The 19,390-nt window shown below is 37.4% G+C and overlaps 1 protein-coding gene across 1 annotated transcript; it reads left to right on the top strand.

The window, feature by feature from the left end:
* The first annotated feature begins 301 nt into the window (after positions 1-301).
* On the top strand, positions 302-11,658 carry LOC306887013 (uncharacterized protein). Its single transcript, XM_079444469.1, has 5 exons — positions 302-601; positions 5,477-5,544; positions 5,700-5,738; positions 6,157-7,239; positions 8,456-11,658. The coding sequence occupies exons 2-5, from the start codon at positions 5,529-5,531 to the stop codon at positions 8,740-8,742; spliced, it is 1,425 nt and encodes a 474-aa protein (XP_079300595.1). The 5' UTR covers positions 302-601; positions 5,477-5,528; the 3' UTR covers positions 8,743-11,658.
* The last annotated feature ends 7,732 nt before the right edge of the window (positions 11,659-19,390 follow it).

Below are 19,390 nucleotides of genomic sequence, written 5' to 3'. Positions count from 1 at the left end.
GCCTGTTCAAGGTACAGCAGTTAACAAACCTGAGACACAAGTCAAATATTTGTATGAAGTGCAAACACAGGTTAAAGAATAAGATTTGTTTGATTAAACATGTCTCTGTCCACCAATCACAAACAATGGTACACTATAATTGAATAAAACATCAAAAATAACATGGTTAAAGATTTTTGTCTCATGTCAGTTACATAATACATAAAGTAGCATGTCTTCATCTGTATTATGTAACATGATACCTTCCTGTCTAGCTTATAGCCTATGCTTATTGTAGCTATTTTTGCATAAACCACAAATCACATGACAGAAGAACACAGGAAAAAGAGAAAACGGATGCTGTGCAGTTGCGGCCAGTTTCTCTACAGACATGACGAAAAGAGCACAAGAATCGCGATAATCTCTGTTCCAGTGCTATGTTGATAATACTAGATTTAAGCAGTATGCAAAACTTCTTTTTGACTTTTGAACCTAATCTCATTTATTATCCTTTGAGTGATGAAAGGAGGATCATTTCTTAATCTCCAGCTATTTTAGGACTTCCTGTTTTGTGAAAACGGATGATCAGCAGCTCTGATTCACTTAGAGGGAAAAGACTGATGTAAGTCAATTTAATTCTGTTAATACTTTTTGTTACTTTGGATACAGTACTCGATATGCATAACTATACAGCATTTTTAAAACAGGCTTACATAAAAGAACAGGCTTCAGTGTTGATTAAAAGAAACATGTACATTTTCAGTGAGGTGACTCTATATAAGTCAATTGAAAACTTGTGACTTAAAAATACACCACAAAATGTAAATAAATGAAAGGCACCTGTATGCCCTTCCCACTATTAACATGTGATTTATTTGTATTTTGTGAAATCTGTTCAAGTTACATATTAATTAAAGCAAACATTTGTATGAACTGCAGTGCAAACACAGGTTGAAGAATAAGATCGCTCATTTGTTTGATTAAACATCTCTCTGCTTGTCCACAAATCACAGTGTTGTTGCACTCTGTCTGAAAGATTATACAGTCGTCCCAGGATATTCAAAATATTACCAATAAAACACTGATTGGATAGTTTGCCGCGTGTGAGTCATGTAGCATACCAATAGAGTATTGGGTTTTGTCACTGCTCTAGTGAAATATGAAACGAAATAACATCCCAGTTCAGACTTCTTTGTCTAAGATGGCCCGATCGAGTCACATGACTTCATGACTACAGGTGGGGTTTCTGTACAGACACAAACAGAGGATCACACGTCATCTGTTTTCTTGGCCTATATTAAATTAATATATTAATAGATTTAAGCAAAGTCGTGATGAATTTTCGACTTTATCTCATCTCTCATCATTATGGTGATGTAAGGAGTAAATGTTCCATCTCCAGCGGGATGTAATGCTTCGTGGTTTGTGAGCACATACTCTGTCTAAACAGCAGCTTTAATTCACTTTGAGGGAAAACTGGCGTAATTAAATGTATTTATTTTATTTTTTTTACATTTAATTTACTGTATATGATTCATTGATTTGATAAAATGGGAGTGTTGCATTTTGAAAGTATCTTGTAGCAAATTAGCTCAAAGTAAGATGAACATAATTTATCATAACGGGTTGTTATCAATTATATATTCATCTTCAGGAATTAACTGTAGCATTAACAGTACAATAAAAAGATTTGTTCGTCCGCAGTACGGACAGTTTCAATCGTCTATTGACTCTAAGGAAAATTATTTCTCTGGTCACTGAGAATAATCTCCTTCTTAACACGTCGCTCAGCGTGTAACAAAACCGGAACGTTAAAGTGACCTCCTTCTGTGAGCTGCAGACACACACAACCAAGTGTGAATACATATGGATGTTTATTAAACTACTCTACGGGGTACATGTAACATTGAACTAAACACAAACATACATACATTAAACACAGATGCCAACGCACGGAAGGCATGGAGAGAAAGAGAGAGAGAGAGAGAGAGAGAGAGAGAGCGCTTGCGCGCGTGCGCAAGGGAAAGGACGAGAGCATAAGTGCAGGAGTTGTACATCAGCTGACACAACCTGTTAGAACCATCAAAGAATTACATCACCTTAATCAAACTGTGGTCGAAGCCTAGAAGCGCGTCTAAACATTATCAAGCGGTTGCTTGCACTGGTTTGTTGCAATGTGATTCTTAATTCTTGATGAATTCCTTTAGGAGCGAAAGCTTTGTCATTCCAGCCACGGGTTGATTGGTCCGAAGTTAAGTCGCCAAAGTTACTGAACTCAAAGCTGCCATGAGCTCGAACTCCCCCCGAAGGGGAGTCGCTAAGCAGTGTTAATTTCGTTGACGAAGACGACGACGAAAAATATTCGTCAACGAACCTTTTTCTGTGACTAAGACGAGATGTTGACGAGCTAAAACTAATATCTGATGATAAAAACTATGACAAAATTTATGCCACATCTTCGTTAACAAGACGAGACAGGACTAAAATGTTATTTGAGGACTATCGGACATTCAAAATACATCCTATAGGCTAAATTAACTGCCTTGTCTTTCAAAATGTGCGTCTCTGTCATTGGATAAGGTGCGTTTGCATGGCAGCCGCAGTGGACGGATAGGCTACCAAAACGCCAACTAGCGATCTGAAACAATGGCCTCAGCACCCGAAGGGTTAGGGAGTGGGTGACCAGACGTCCCGTTTTTCCCGGGAGTCACAATTCATTGTCGATTAACTTAAAGTCAGTGAAGGTGCGATAGGCGGAAACGCGCTGATAGAAGTGCTCTCTCTCGCGCGCGCTCCACTTCTTCAGTTCTCATACAGCGCGCGATCAGTTCTCAGCGCTCAAATACACACACAGCAGTCCAAATGTCTCTCATGTAGAGTATCTCACGGAAATACAGTGGGTTATGGTTTAAGTGAGCTTAAACAGGTGGGTGAAAACTGAATGTATCTCAGTAGGCTATTACATCTTCCGTCTTAAATGGACAGCATTCCTAATTATCTGTCATAAATGTTAACCAACAAAAGATGTTAAATAAATGTATACTTGTTAAGTAAACCTACTGTATCTGAAAAATGAGTTTAATTTATATTTCTACCAAAAAATAAAAATTTATTCCAGTTTTTCCAAATTCAATCCTTGATTCAAATTTCTCATAACTAAGCTTAATTGATTTGGTCTAAAGAGAGAAGAACTGATGACTATTTTTGTTTGAATACTACATATAAAATAGCTACCAAAATAAATGTTGGTAACTGCAGTTTGACTAAAAGTAATGACTAAAAGTTGACAAAAATGCAATGACTTTTCGTCGACTAAAACTAGACTAAAACTATGAATGACTAAAATGTGACTATTAAGCATTTTTTTCTCAAGATAAAGACTAAGACTAAATCCAAAATGCCTGCCAAAATTAACACTGTCGCTAAGTTTCCACTGTGATATGCGTGTCTCTAGGGCACCCGGTCTAAAGAGATAAGAGAGGGCTTTTGGGTGTGGGAGTTTTAGTTTTATCTGACCAAGTTACACCCATTTCTGGTCAGTTCGACCAGTAACAACGCCCGTAGTTTCAGCGGGAGAGTGTTCCTTTGTCTCACTTACACCTCATTTGCATGTTTTATGACTTCTGCTGGATCAGTGAAATTCTTCCCACAGTACTGTAGGAATATTATGATGCATTTCACGAGGTCACAGTGTACATCATTGTTTGAGAAATGAAGAGCAGATCATTTTGATATCAAGAAAGAAACATCTAGCATATATTAAACCAGAGATACATTCATACACCTGAATATAGGCGTTTAGAGTCTAACTAATACAAGTAAAGGGTTGTAACTAGGTTAATATAATAGTGGAATATACATACAACACATGCCTATATCAGATACATTTATAACTGCTTAATTATAGCCTAAATAGAGCAAATATCTTTATGTGTGTGTGTGTGATGTGTATTTGAAATTGTGGAGACCACTGGTCTAGTCAGGCCGTTGGTGCCTGGCACAGGGGGGGTCATTCACTCCTTTTCGGGATGTGTTTGAAGTTTGATAGAGAGACCAGAGAGCTGACCTGCTTAGCGTCTTTTGATAGTGGAAAAAGACCATTGGCAATTACGCACCGTATAAATGTAGAATTTGGGGCCAGGTCTGTGAGTTATTTAGCTAATGTCACAGGTTAAAAGGGGTCTCTAAGACATAAAACCACAATGACCATCAAGGATCATAAGCAGACGCTACAATCTTTACAAGCATTTGGAAGTATTTTGACAAGCAGGTCTCTTTTCTTTTTTATGTAACAAACCAGATGCAATAGTTGAGTTTGAAATTCTAGCAGTTCCTATAACTGTTGTTTTAATCAATTCACCTTACTAACTGATTATTATCAAAGTCTCTTTGAGACAAGTCCTGTCACTCGGCGGCCATCTTTGAAACGCCTCTCGGCCTCGGGCATCCAAGTGCAGCTCCTATCTCTTTGTATGGGGAACCATCAAATTCTCCAAAACGGTTCACTAAGCTTACGATTAAATTTAATATTTGAAATCACCAATGAAATCGGACAACAACTGTGTCATAAATGTTGTTTATTTTGCTCAAATAGCGTTATAAAAAGCTTATTTCTCAGGCTAGATCAGCCAGTGCGCATGCGCAGTCCTGAGCGCGCGTCTCAGAGCGCTGACTGTTTATATAGCAACCGGGACTTCTAACGGCAGCTGCAGTGACGCGCTGACTTTACTGATTAACGATTGGTTCTTTCATTCAGAAGGCGGGGCTTCCTGCGATTGAGCGGCCATATTGAGCGTTGCATCCCCATTCAAAACAATGCGAGTGACATGTCTTAGGTATTCTATAGTCTTTGTTATTATGTAAGATTCATATGTTCATATAGCAGCTTTCAGTTTCACTTTTTTGTGTCCTAAGACAACAGGTGAACTTTTAAAGTGATTTATTAAAACTATTTTAATATCTGAAAGATGTACTGTATATGGGAGCATAATTATCAATTATTGGTTTTTATCAGTACAGATTTACATATCAGCCATCCTGGAAAATCCCCTTATTAGTTGCCACCTCTGACGGACATGTACTTTTAAAAACGGGTATCAAAAACCTGATGTTTCCACCTCCAATTTAGAGTGATTTACTAAATTGTTCATAGTAATTAGTACATTAGCAGTGTTTAGTAGATAATTAAAGATAGCACAAATGCAATCAGGTTTAATTCAAATTTAGAATTTATGAAAAATGTATCTAATTTATGTTTTGAAAATTATATATTTACAATTATAGGGCCTTGTATAAAATGAGTAGAGCTGCATAATAATAATTTAATAATTTAAATCATCAGTTTATTCAGTACATGCTGCATAAATGTTTTTTCTCCCGCTCTTTTTTTTTTGTGATTTCACAACAGTCTTTAGGATATGTTTTTATACTGGTTGTTGGACTGAAGAAATATTCAATCACTTCTAAAATCCTTTATTTGTTTCCATTTATTCATTAGAAAGGTAATGAACTGAAGCTATCAAGACTTTTCCTGACTGAAACATTAAAAAATGGGTTCCGGTGCATGTAAGTGATGTTATAAAGATTTTAAATCTTTATAATAATAAAGTAATTATTAACAGTGAATATTTTTCATATTAATCTTTGAAATGACTGTATATATGAACTTTTTTTTAAGTTTTGTTTTTAAAAGTTTTATTACTGATTGTTTTCTGATTTAGCACAAGAGGACCAAGAGCCCTTGTTAGGACACACTGAAGGTGAGAGAAGGAAATTATCTGTGTATTTATGTATATTAAAAATGTTATTTTAGAAATGTATATTTGTTTGTTTCTTATAAGCCATCTGACATCTGTCAATACATCTGACAATCAGACTTATTGTGAATCTCAGTGCAATTTAATTTGATATTGTAACAAATGTAGAAAAATACAGTAGACTAGAATTGTCACTCTTTTTTAGAAAGAGACCACTGAAAACTATCAAGATATTACTCATAAATGCACTTCTGTATTCTTTAGAGCTGTATTATTGTTCTAATTAAATAAGCATTACAAATTAGTGTCTGGTGTCAATATAGATTCACTCATATCATATTGTACAGTGCAATATAAACGTATATTACTGAGAGCACTTTTTCAATTTCTTTTGACTTAACTGAAGATTTCACTTTTTCAGAAATTCAGCCTATTTTTGAGGAACTTAAACTTGTGCTGATTGGAAGTCAGGGTGCTGGGAAAAACACTATTGCTAATGCCATCCTCAAGGAAAAAGTCTTCACATTCTGGACGTCTTTAAGGAGTAAGTACATCAAGAAGACTCGTACAGTATCAGGAACACGGATTCATTTGACTCGCATCCCAGGCTGGAGAGGAGACTTGAGTAGATCGGAGCAAACCAAACGTGAAATTGTTTACTGTGTACAGGCTTTATATAAAACTGGACCTCATGCAATCATCTTGGCGCTTAAAGTGAACACAGTGCTATCAGAATCGAACATCAGCATCCTAGAGAGTCTGCTTACTGTTCAACTGTGGAAACATACCATAGTGCTGTTCACACATGGAGAAAAACTGGGAGGTTATACCATTGAGGATTATATTAGACGTCATCAGCTTCAACCTTTAATTGACAAATGTGGAGAAAGATATTTTGTGATCCAAAACAATGACAGCAACCAGATTACTGACACAATTCAAGAGCTTGTTGCCAGGAAGAATTCAGCATGTTGTTTTAAAGTTTCAGCTCCGACAGAGGTTAAGAATACATTAGAATCAGACTGGAGACGTCTTGTTGACAGAATCAAATTTAAAATCGCTATTCTCTCAGCCTCCAAGGAAGAGTTAATGTTAGATCCAAGAACACAAAATAATAACTCCATTAAAAGGTTACTTGATATAAAGGATGCAGAAATAAGAAAACTAAATGCCATTGTTCAAGAAAAAGAAAGGGAGATAGAGAGGTTACAATCAAGATACTTAAGAACTCAAGATCTTGACCCCTCTGGCCTACGCAGAAGAATCGCTGAAGTGGAAGATCAACTTGATATGAAGAGCAATAAATTAAAGAAAAAGGATGCTGAGATTAAAGAATTGAAAATAGATTTACAAAAGTGGAAACAAGAAGCTTTATACAGGAGAACACATGAGGATCAGAATGAAACTGTATATGCTGGCTATCGTAGCAAACCCTATCAAGGTGTCTTAACGGTGTCCAGAAGAAGCTGCAACCAAATACAGTTGCAGGAGCTTAATTCAAAGGGTAAGTAGTTAATTTGTTATATTATAAGTTAAATTATGATTAATGCATTAATTAAAGCAGTGTGGAAAGACCTTAAAAGGAGGGTAGCAATTTCGGAGAGGCTAGCTTTAAAAGCCTCCAAGACACATAAATGCACACAAGTAGACCAGAGACTAACCAGCGGCACGATTAGTGTAGGTGGAGGACTAAATGCAATGCTGTCAGATTACCTCATGTCTCATTCACCAGTGACAAAACATTACAGTGCAAAATATTACAATAGCAATACTTCTATTTTCGCTGATGACGTATCATGTCTGTGCGAGCATTGTGCGCTGAGGTACACAAATACATACTTTACAGGCAGGTAGGACAGCCTCTTGTAACCCTCAGACCGAGGGAAGTGATTGGACGAACATTTTATGGTCCTATACCTTCTACAGTCGATATAAAGATATGTAGACCACTTAACTTAGTGATTGCTATCAGGATGTGAAGACACTTTCAACCAGCATAGCAAGAAATGTTTTTAACAAAATCACCCACCCTACCTTTTAAGCCACATTTTCACTATTTCTGCACTCATAGGCAAGGCAAGTGTATTTATATAGCACATTTCATACACAGTGGTAATTCAAAGTGCTTTACATAAAAGGAAGTAAAATAATCATAAAAAATAATCAGAACTGTTAAAAACAAGGAATTTAATCGCGTTCCGGGGGTGTGGTGGTGGTGGTCCCCTCGGTAGAAATCACGATCGCGTTCCTGTCAGTAGTCCCCCTCGCGTTTCCCCCCTGCGTTTCCACTTCAGGTGCGTTGAAACATTTGGATTTTTCTGGCAGGGCTGTATGTGACCACTACACCAAATGTGTCAATCAAAAGTCTGAACACGATAAAGACAGAATTACCAAACTTTTCACATAAAAATGTTATTCTTTGAACCCTATTTCTGTAAAATGAGCAGTTATGAATAATTATATTTGAAAAAAAAAAACTAGTTTAGAACTGTTAAATAATTGTTGTAAGTTCATAATCCCTGGAAAACCTACTGTGTTTTTTATTCAGACATATTGGCGGCCTTTTGTTTTTTGTGTAGATATATTTCAACATCATTATTCAGTTTTATGTTTATATAAGAATTTTATTTTTATAGTTTGACTGAGATCAAAAAGGATATATTTTTATAGTACAACAATATTTGTACACAGTTTCAGCTCATCTGATCACATTTCCACAGGCTTAGCTCTACACGGATGGAGTTATGCTCTTCTGAAGATTTTGGATGAGCTTTCTGATGAAGAACTGGCGAGAATTAAATTCTTCATGTGCTGGAATAAAAAAATATGCAGGAGCTCAGTAGAGCACAAAAACAGAGTTGAACTGGCAGATCAAATGCTAAAACAGTGGGGTGAATTGCAGTCAATGCTGAACACACGAGACCTTGTAAAGAATATCCCTCGTGAAGACGATGCCATGAAAAAACTGTTTGAACCTTTCTTGAAGATCATTGGTGAGACATGGTAATCATCAGCTAAATCATGCAGACATCATTTCTTTTTAAAAGAATAAGGTGTTTGTCATTTTTTATTCTTCTGCATGGAGATGTTTCTTCTTCTATACATTTCATCTTCTTGAATGAGGCACTAAATCTTTCTTCTATTTACTCTTAAAAACAAAGTTTCCAAAAGGAGGTTTTCGCAGCGATGTTACAGAAGAACCATATTTGGTTATACAGAGAACCTATCAGTGAACATTTAAAAGTGCCTTTTTTTAGTGTGAAAACATTTTAAAAATCTAACAAATCTTTCACTAAAGAACCTTTTGTGAAATGGAAAAGTTCTATGGATCTTAAAGGTTTCATAAAATAAGCCATATTTTTTTAAGTCATAATTAACCTTTTTAACAGTGTTCAAGTGTCCATAGAAACAGATTTAATATTCATTTCAAAATCACAGTTCATGTAAAGGACATGCCACTCAGGTTATTATCATGGAGCAGATGTAGGTGTTGTTTTCTTTTTTTAGTGAAGTTATTAATGTGATTTCAGGAGGAGTACACCCATCTAATCTTCCAATTAATATCCAAGTATAAAAGACAGCCTCTTACCACTTCCGTCGTTAGTTCTTTCAGCATCTCTCCTCCTCCACATCTCCTCCTTTTATGCATATTTAATTATTTATCTTTCTTTTTATGAGGGCTATCGGAGCTCGAGTAGAATAGTCTCTCTGAGCCCTCCATTGCAGACATCAAGCCGAATCTTTTTACCAATAATGGTAAGATTATATGGGCACACAAACTCGTGAAAGACTTCATAGTGAAGTGTAAAGATTTGCTTGCCTGATACATTTGATTGTATGTTGTTGCAGATTTTAATGTTTGTGGAATTGTTTATAAAATTTTGAAACTGGCCATATAGATCTGTACAGAATTAATGGTTACGTTTCATACACTGTCCAAAATTATAAACGCAACACTTTTGTTTTTGCCCCCATTTTTCATGAGCTGAACTCCAAGATCTTAGACTTTTTCTATGTACACAAAAGGCCTATTTCTCTCAGATATTGTTCACAAATCTGTCTAAATCTGTGTTAGTGAGCACTTCTCCTTTGCTGAGATAATCCATCCACCTCACAGGTGTGGCATATAAAGATGCTGATTAGCCAGCATGATTATTGCACAGGTGTGCCTTAGGCTGGACACAATAAAAGGCCACTCTAAAATGTGCAGTTTTACTGTATTGGGGGGCCCGAAAACCAGTCAGTATCTGGCGTGACCACCATTTGCCTCACGCAGTGCAACACATCTCCTTCGCATAGAGATGATCAGGTTGTTGATTGTGGCCTGTGGAATGGTTGTCCACTCCTCTTCAATGGCCGTGCGAAGTTGCTGGATATTTGGAGGAACTGGAACACGCTGTTGTATACGCAGATCCAGAGCATCCCAAACATGCTCAATGGGTGACATGTCCGGTGATTATGCTGGCCATGCAAGAACTGGGATGCATTATCATGCTGCAACATGAGGTGATGGTCGTGGATGAATGGCATAACAATGGGCCTCAGGATCTCGTCACGGTATCTCGGTGCATTCAAAATGCCATCAATAAAATGCACCTGTGTTCGTTGTCCATAACATACGCCTGCCCATACCATAACCCCACCGCCACCATGGGCCACTCGATCCACAACGTTGACATCAGCAAACCGCTCACCCACACAACGCCATACACGCTGTCTGCCATCTGCCCTGTACAGTGAAAACCGGGATTCATCCGTGAAGAGAACATCTCTCCAAAGTGCCAGACGCCATCGAATGTGAGCATTTGCCCACTCAAGTTGGTTACGACGACGAACTTCCAAAACTCCGTCTGTGACAGAATGGAGAAAAAAAACCTTGGGAGAAACCAGCCTCAGTTGGGGGGGCCAGTTCACCTCTGGCCAGGAAAAGTGTGTGTTACAGATGTATTTCACTACAATATGTATGTATTTAATATATCTATGTAATGCTGATTGTGTAATACTGACTGGCTGGCTTTGATTGTCAGGGAATCACTCAGATCTGTTCATACACTGTGATTTCATGAGGATTATACTCAGAATTATTATTATTTTATGATTTCAACATTTTTAATCTCTTTCTTGTTTGTTATATGAAGGTAACAGGAACTTTTTGTCATGCCTTCATTTGTTTTTGTGATGTAGGACTCTCTTTTATGCTGTTTATGTATAGATTTCATTGTTTTAACATTTTCTCCAACCTTTAAGATATGAAAACCCACCATGAAAATGTGAATTATTACATATTTTAAACTAACAGCCTGAAGTAAACTATTTCAGTTCCCTTTAAAACCGGCTGTGTCGTCGCCGACACACTAAACCAAGCTGTATTCATGATACCGTAACTCTTCAACCGTTTGCACCATCACAATAATTCAAATTGCTCCTGACAGTAAACAACATGCGCTTTTCGGCAATATATTGCTTGTTACGGTAATGTCTTGCGCTCCGTCGACAAATGACGGCTGATTTCCGGGAGAGCGGGGAGGGAGAATTTGAATGGAGCGATAGGGAGCGCGGAGTTTTGGATTGCATAAAATAATAAACGAAACAAACAAAAACATGGTGAAGGTGGAGTAAACAGCACAGGAGTCGATTGGGATGATTTTTGACGAGACTTTGGGAGCAGTCTGAGTGAGACTTTTTCACATGTAATGTGTGCATCGCTATAATGAGTCCGTGCGTGTAAATGTATGGGTGCAAGTTATGCATGTGCACGCATTTACATGCATGTGTAAATATGTGCGTGTATGAACAAAAAAGCCTCCTGAATGAAAACTGTGCAACCCAGTGTCCCAAAACTACTTGTATATATGTAATATAGTTGAATTTTGAAGTAAGAAGTGTTGGATTATTTCGATCACGATTTTTCTCTTTTTTTTATAAATAAAAAACAGAAAATGTTTTACTGTTGTTTTTTATTTTTGTCTATTTAAATTCTGTTTACAAACTCAACACACGACATTAATGGTCAAAAACTGTACTTTTTTGAAAGCTGTCTGTTTTCTGAAAAAAAAATGACACCTTGCACTTGAAAATAGCACATTCTGTTAGAATTTTACAGTCAAATAAACAAAATGTGTAAAAATGACCTATTTTACGCTTAGGTTTTAAAGGTTTAATGTAAGAAAATTATTTTTATTTAATTGAGATTATCTCTGTTGTATCACCGTGTATTTAAAAACGAATATATATATAGGCTATATATATATATATAGTGGCGGGGTGGAAGAATCACGCAACAAGGAGAGCTCAGATAAATACCCCGGAGGGTGGATTTATTAAGAAAACAGGCGGTGATCGGTGAAGGTGCGTGCTGAGGTGCTCGGGGTGCTCTCCGTGCGATTCCTTGGCGTGGTGGACCGGTGCAGTGCAGAGTGCAGGCTGGGTCGCTTAGACGCTCGTTTCTGGAAAAGAGAGTGGAGAGAATGCCCATTAGATCTCAGTTTCTCCCTGCCTCCAGGCCTCACGCGGCTTATCTGGCCGCGGGCGGATGGGGATCAGGTGCGGCCGCTTTAGTCTTGATGAGCGGGGACAGGTGTTTCTGGTGCGTTTCCAGGGCAACGCTGATGAGAGATCGGGACGCTCGTCACAATATATATATATATATATAATTTTTAGAACTTAATTCATGTTTAAACCTGCCAATGTGTAATAATTTGTTTTCAAAATGTATGAATGAGAATATGAATAGCTCAGGACTCTGTAATGACATAAAATTAAATATGAACATTCAATATGAGTCTAGATTGAAACACACAAATGTCATTTTTATATAAAATTTGTTTGCTGGTTAATTTATTTTGTTAATTAATAATCTTATTACAACAAAAAGCTTGACACCAATACAAAAAAAAAATTCTGTTAAAAAATGCAGCTTTTTTTTCTTTTTTAAATACGTGTTAGGTTGAGTGGTGAGATTTATTTCACACTGTGGCTTAAAGTATCATCTACATGTTTTAGTAAGCCAGAGACGACCATTCTTCTATTCTTTTATTGAGTGTGAATGTCTTTCAAATATAAACATTTACAATATTGTTAGATATTTTTCAACACAATCTTTACATTCTATCATAATTTTATTTGATTTCAACCTAAGCTGTTCAATATACTATACAGAGATCCAGCTGATGTGAAATGACAAATAAGAGCATGACTAAAATGCTATAACAGTCATATTTGTATGTAGTTTTTTACATTTGTACCACATTATCAATCACAGTATCAATCATAAATTTAATCAAATATCTATTTGTATTAAATATTTCCAAGTTCTCTCTTTTCTTTATGTGTTTGTGCAGGAAGTGTTGAGTCTATTACACAGATGATGTGTTTGACAGTGTGTCATTAATAGATCAGTATGGAGCTCAGTCCACTTCCTGCTGACCAAACAACAAACACAATCCAGCAGTGTTTGTCTGAGTGTGTTAAACCATTTATTGAAGTGTAGCCTGACTATGACTCTAATGTGCTATAAATCAGTGCTGTATTTTCTCAAGAATAAAGTCTAGATGTAATGTAATCTCAACATAAACACAAAATCAGAACTTTTATCAAAAGCAATTTGCTACTTGTTTTACAGTAACATTTACACAATTATTAGCAACTTAGTCTTCTGGTGGGCCTGTTTTAATTTCAGTTTTCCACCTCATAATAAACTTAAACTCTTCAAACTATGTATTTATGTATTAAAATCAATGTTTTGACAGATATTCAAATAGTTCTAAAGCAACGGCATCTATAAATCAGTGTGATTTGCCTTTTTTTGCTTTTTTAGTGTTGATTTCAAAAATCCACCTTGGACAAACTGAAGGTAATTTATGTGTATTTCTTCAAATCTTCACACATATAACACAGTGGAACTGGAGGGAGTGTTTATAGCGTGTGTAACCGGTTCTACTTCGCCTCGCTCCGAGCGGGATTCGAACCACCGTCTCCGGCGCGGGAGGCGGGCGCTCTAACGAGGAGGCTAAAGGCCATGGCGCCTCTTTTTTGAGATCAGGGGAGTGAGGTTTACACGCACCAGCACTTACTTGCCTACGTCTGTTACACATGCGTGTCATTTACAGTGTGAATTTGTGCATTTGTTATGTATTTTATTTGGTCCTTAATGACATAAATGAGCTTGTTCAATAAACAATGTGTTTTCAATCTCCTTTCTATTCCGTACAAATATTGCTGAATTAAACATCAGACTAGGTCCCCAACCTGTCCCAGTATTGATCATGAACATATGATCACTTATCAATATCTTAAAGGATGATACCTTTTTAAATAAATATTATCAGACGATAATATTTTGGTTAGGGTTAGAGCTAAACTCTGCAGGACACCGGCCCTCCAGGACCGAAGTTGCCCATCCCTGCTGTATAGCATTGGTCTCAAACTCAATTCCTGGAGGGCCGCAGATCTGCACAGTTTAGCTCCAACCCTAATCAAACACACCTGATCCAGCTAATCAAGCTCTTCAGGGTCACTAGAAACCTCCAAGCAGGTGTGATTTGGAGCTGGTTGGAGCTAAACTGTATAGAGGGGATGGCATCAGAAAGGACCTAGAGCTGGGACTCTTTCAAGGATCACCCGGAGCACAAACACACTATCTGTTGGAGCACTGCACAAGGCTGTTGGTTCTGATATTTTATCGGAATTTGAAGAAACATTTCTACTTAAAATGTTAATTGCATTTCATTTAAGGCAGGGCTTTTCCTGCCAAAAGAATTTCAAGGTGTTTGTCTCTGTGAAATTTAGTGCTGCCTCTGGCTGTCGACAAAATTCAGACAGGCGGTCACATGCTCCCTAGAATATCATGGGAAATTCTTTATTTTTTGTATTTTAATTCCAAAAAGCAAACTTTCTTATTTTCTAGATTCATTGCACAAAAACTGAACTATTTAAAGAGGGGTTTTTGTTGTTTGTTTTAATTCTGATGGTTACGATTTACAGCTTAGGAAGATTAAAAATTCAGTATCTCAAACAATTTGAATATTCCATTTTGAGCTTGATTAGTTTGATTAATTTTGAGTATAAATACTGGGTACCTCCTGGGCTAGTTTAGAACAAGCAACCACAATTATGGGGAAGAGTACTGACTGAGTACTTGTCCAGAAGAGAGAGAGAGACACACACACACACACACACACACACACACACACACACACACACACACACACACACACACACACACACACACACACACACACACACACACACACACACACACACGTTGGTTTATGGGGACTCTCCATAGGCATAATGGTTTTTATACTGAACAAACTGTGTGTGCTATTGCCCTACACCTAAAGCCACAGCAGGTCATCGCTGAAAGGTCTGGCTGTTCACAGAGTGCTGTATCGGAATATATTCATAGAAAATTGACTGGAAGGAAAAAGTGTGGTAGGAAAAAGTGCACAAGCAACAGGGATGACAGCAGCCTTGGGAAGATTGTCAGGAAAAGCCGATTCAAGTCCTTGGGAGAGCTTCACAAGGAGTGGACTGCAGATGGAGTCAGTGCATCAAGAGCCACCGCACACAGACGTCTTCAGGAAATGGGCTACAGCTGTCACATTCCTAGAACCAAGCCACTCCTGAACCAGAAACAACGTAAGAAGCGTCTCACCTGAGCTAAGGAGAAAAAGAACTGGGGCCTCATTTATAACCGTTGCAGATGCACAAAAACTGCACTGAAAGAGACATACACCACTTCCTATGCAAAAGGTGGGATTTGTAAAAACAAACTTGACGGGAAAATTTGTGCACCTGCACGCAAACTCTGACCCATACATACAGACTTTTTGGAGACTGAGCAGTTTGGCGACACCCGATGGTGAGTTGAGGGACTGACGCCAGATGATGGAAATGAAACTTACTGAACTTGAAAAGTTGTTTATAGATCCCTATTACCATAAACAGACAAATCAATTTTAATCCTTATTATGTGTCCTAATCATAATTACATGCATGTTCACTACCAATTTAAATAAATAAAAGGCAATAAATAATAAAATAAAAATGCATCAATTGAATTACCTTAACTTTAATTTTCTAATGATCTCAAGGTGTATGGGTTTACCACTCATTGTCTGATTTGTGTGACAAGGTGTAAATGATTGGATCTGATCACTTGAATTCTGCGGTGACACTTCTGCATATACAGTGGAGAAATGATTTTGTACGTTTGCTCAAATGACAAAGAAATGATCAGTCTATAATTTTAATGGGAGGAACAGTGAACAGTGAGAGAGAATAACAACAATAAAATCCAGAAAAAAGCATTTCAAAAAAGTTATAAATTGATTTGCATTTTAATGAGTAAAATAAGTATTTGACCCCTTCGCAAAACATGACTTAGTACTTGGTGGAAAAACCTTATTGGCAATCACAGAGGTCAGACTTTTCTTGTAGTTGGCCACCAGGTTTGCACACATCTCAGGAGGGATTTTGACCCACTCGTCTTTGCAGATCCTCTCCAAGTCATTAAGGTTTTCGAGGCTGACGTTTGGCAACTCGAAGCTTCAGCTCCCTCCACATTAAGGTCTGGAGACTGGCTAGGCCACTCCAGGACCTTAATGTGCTTCTTCTTGAGCCACTCCTTTGTTGCCTTGGCCGTATGTTTTGGGTAATTATCATGCTGGACTACCCATCCACCACCCATTTTCAATGCCCTGGCCCTGAGGGTACATGGCCCTGTCCATCGTCCCTTTGGTGCGGTGCAGTTGTCCTATCCCCTTAGCAGAAAAACACCCCCAAAGCATAATGTGAGATGGGGTTCTTGGGGTCATAGGTAGCATTCCTCCTCCTCCAAACACGGCGAGTTGAGTCGATGCCAAAGAGCTGGATTTTCTCATCTGACCACGACACTTTCACCCAGTTCTCCTCTGAATCATTGGCAAACTTCATATGGCCTGTAAAGGGGCTTTCTTTCTTGATTGCTTCTGTGGACAGGTTGTCTTTTATACAGGTAACAAGCTTTAAGAGAGTGCTCCTAATCTCAGCTCCTTACCTGTATAAAAGTCACCTGGGAGCCAGAAATCTTGCTGATTGATAGGGGATCAAATACTTATTTCACTCATTAAAATGCAAATCAATTTATAACTTTTTTGAAATGTGTTTTTCTGGATTTTTGTTGTTGTTGTTGTTCTGTCTCTCACTGTTCAAATAAACCTACCATTAAAATTATAGACTGATCATTTCTTTGAAAGTTGGAAAACGTACAAAATCAGCAGGGATCAAATAATTTTTTCCCCACTGTACAGTATTGCATGATGGATGCATTGGCATTGCTGGAGGACATGATTCCAAATAAATGATGTCCTTTTATTTTTTTTTCCCCACATCTTCATCCAGTCAGCAGACTGATCTCCGCTGCAGATTTCTATCGATGTTTAAGTAAAAGGGGTGTGATTATAACCAACGTTGGCATATTTCTGTTTGGTGGTGAATGAACAAGCCACGTGCAGTGACATATTGAGCTGGTAGTTTCTAACACAAGCAATACACTAAAGACCTATAATACACTAAAACACAGTGTGTGTGGAGTCCTCTCCTGATTATGATCACCCCTATCCAGACTATCTCATCACATTGACATATGTCCACCAAACAGACAGAGTGTCTTCTTTATGTGTTTGTGCAGGAAGTGTTGAGTCTATTACACAGATGATGTGTTTGATAGTGTGTCATTAATAGATCAGTATGGAGCTCAGTCCACTTCCTCTAATACTCTGTGAGTATCATTTTTCATTTTTGCACTATTTTTTGTAATGACAGTAATAATGAATCAGTGTTTTGTATTGAATCTTACCGATTTCACTTTGGTTTTTTTATTATTCATGTTGCTTGATAATTGTGGCAGAGCAATGAGAGCATCAAATCCATCTGTAGCTCGTGATATGTGTATGAGGATGAAATAATCCTAAATGCATTTTTATCAGGCTCCTATGTTAAGGTTCAGTAATTTTACTCTAATGGCAATGTATAGGTCATTTTCTATACAATTAAAGTGAAATAACTGCACATAAATATACCAACCTGATAAACAAAAATGCTTATTTTATAAAAATATTTCAAATGGCACTTAGAGGCTTTTGCGTTCAAATACTCTCTTGTGTACTGTAGATGAATGAGTTCAGTGTATTGATCTTTAGTCATTCAGTTTAGGGTTTGCAATGGTTCATCAGTTGTATTGGACATACTGTCATGTTCTGTATCATTTCTTTTCACAATTACTGTTTTTGTTTTCTTCAGTTGAACTTCACTGGCAGTTTGTGCACCTACATTTATTCTTTACTTGTGATGTAACTCATATGCTCAGATTCAGTCAAATTTTGTTGTTATGGAAAGTCATTTGTTGAATAGTTCAGCAGTGTAATATCCATGTATAGGTGATCTTATGGGACGTGTGGTCCTGCAGTAACGCAAACTCTGACCAGTGATGTTACTGACCACAATGATGCCACTTCCCATATGAGATACAGATGGCAAAATAACATCTGCATTCACCTGTGGGTTCATTTATATCATAACAGCATAACCTACATATTCTTAGTAATACACATAGATGTTTTCTTCACCCTTCGTCACCTCAAACTTTCCATTTGTTATTGACTGCTATGAAGAAATAGAGAATGATAGTTAAGCACTTTTCTTTGTGGTAAAAGAGTAAAGCTTAAAATAATCAGTTACTTCATTTTCTGATGAATTTTTCTGATTTTTAACCAGCTTGCTGACCCAACAACACAACCCAGCAGTGTTCGTCTGAAATGTCTTAAACCATTTGATTCCGTGTAGCCTGACTGTGACTCTGTTGTTAATGTGCTTAAATCAGTACTGTATTTTCTCAAGAATGAGAAAAACATTTTGCTGTTTGTCTTATGTATACACACTTATTAGCAAATTAGTGTTCTATTAATAAGCCTGTTTTAATTTTGATCGTCCACCTTATAATCAGCTTAAACTGTTCAGATGGTGATTTAAAATTAATGATTAATGTTGAATTTCTAACCACTCTTTTGACAGCTATTCATATAGTTCGTTATATATATTTATAGCAACAACATCTATAAATAAATGTGATTTGTCTCTTTTTGTTTTGTAGTGCTGCTTTCAAACATCCGCCCTGGACAGACTCAAGGTGATTTATGCATTTCTGCAAAGCATCACACATGTAACACAGTGGAACAGAAGGGGAAAGCATGTGCATGTGTGTTGTGTGCAGTGTGCATTTGTTATTTATGTAATGTATTGGGTCCTTAATGACATAAATGAGTTGTGAATAAAACTACTGTATAGGCTACATCTGGGTGTTTATGTGATGACATGTTAAAGGGACAGCTCACCCGAAAAATTAAAATTTTTGTCATCATTTACTCAGCCTCATGTTGCTCCGTTTCCTGGACTCGGATGTATGTCATTTCTTACGTTGCACAAGTGCATAAAAACTCCCCTTGGCACTTGAGGAACGCACAAAATAGTAGCGGGGATTCCTGCGAGGGGAAGTGCTTAGGGAAGTTTGCAAATATCCCTTTAAAGGGTGGAGGGCACCAAAAAGCTGTTCCTTTGAACTCATTTCTGCATCATCTTGCAGAACCAATTAAGGAGGGATGTTGTCACACAATTAA

Source organism: Barbus barbus, assembly GCF_936440315.1.
Source record: "Barbus barbus genome assembly, chromosome: 2".
Taxonomy (NCBI): Eukaryota; Metazoa; Chordata; class Actinopteri; order Cypriniformes; family Cyprinidae; genus Barbus; species Barbus barbus.
The sequence above is the reverse complement of the archived record's forward strand: the minus strand, read 5'-3'. Positions and strand labels throughout refer to the sequence as shown.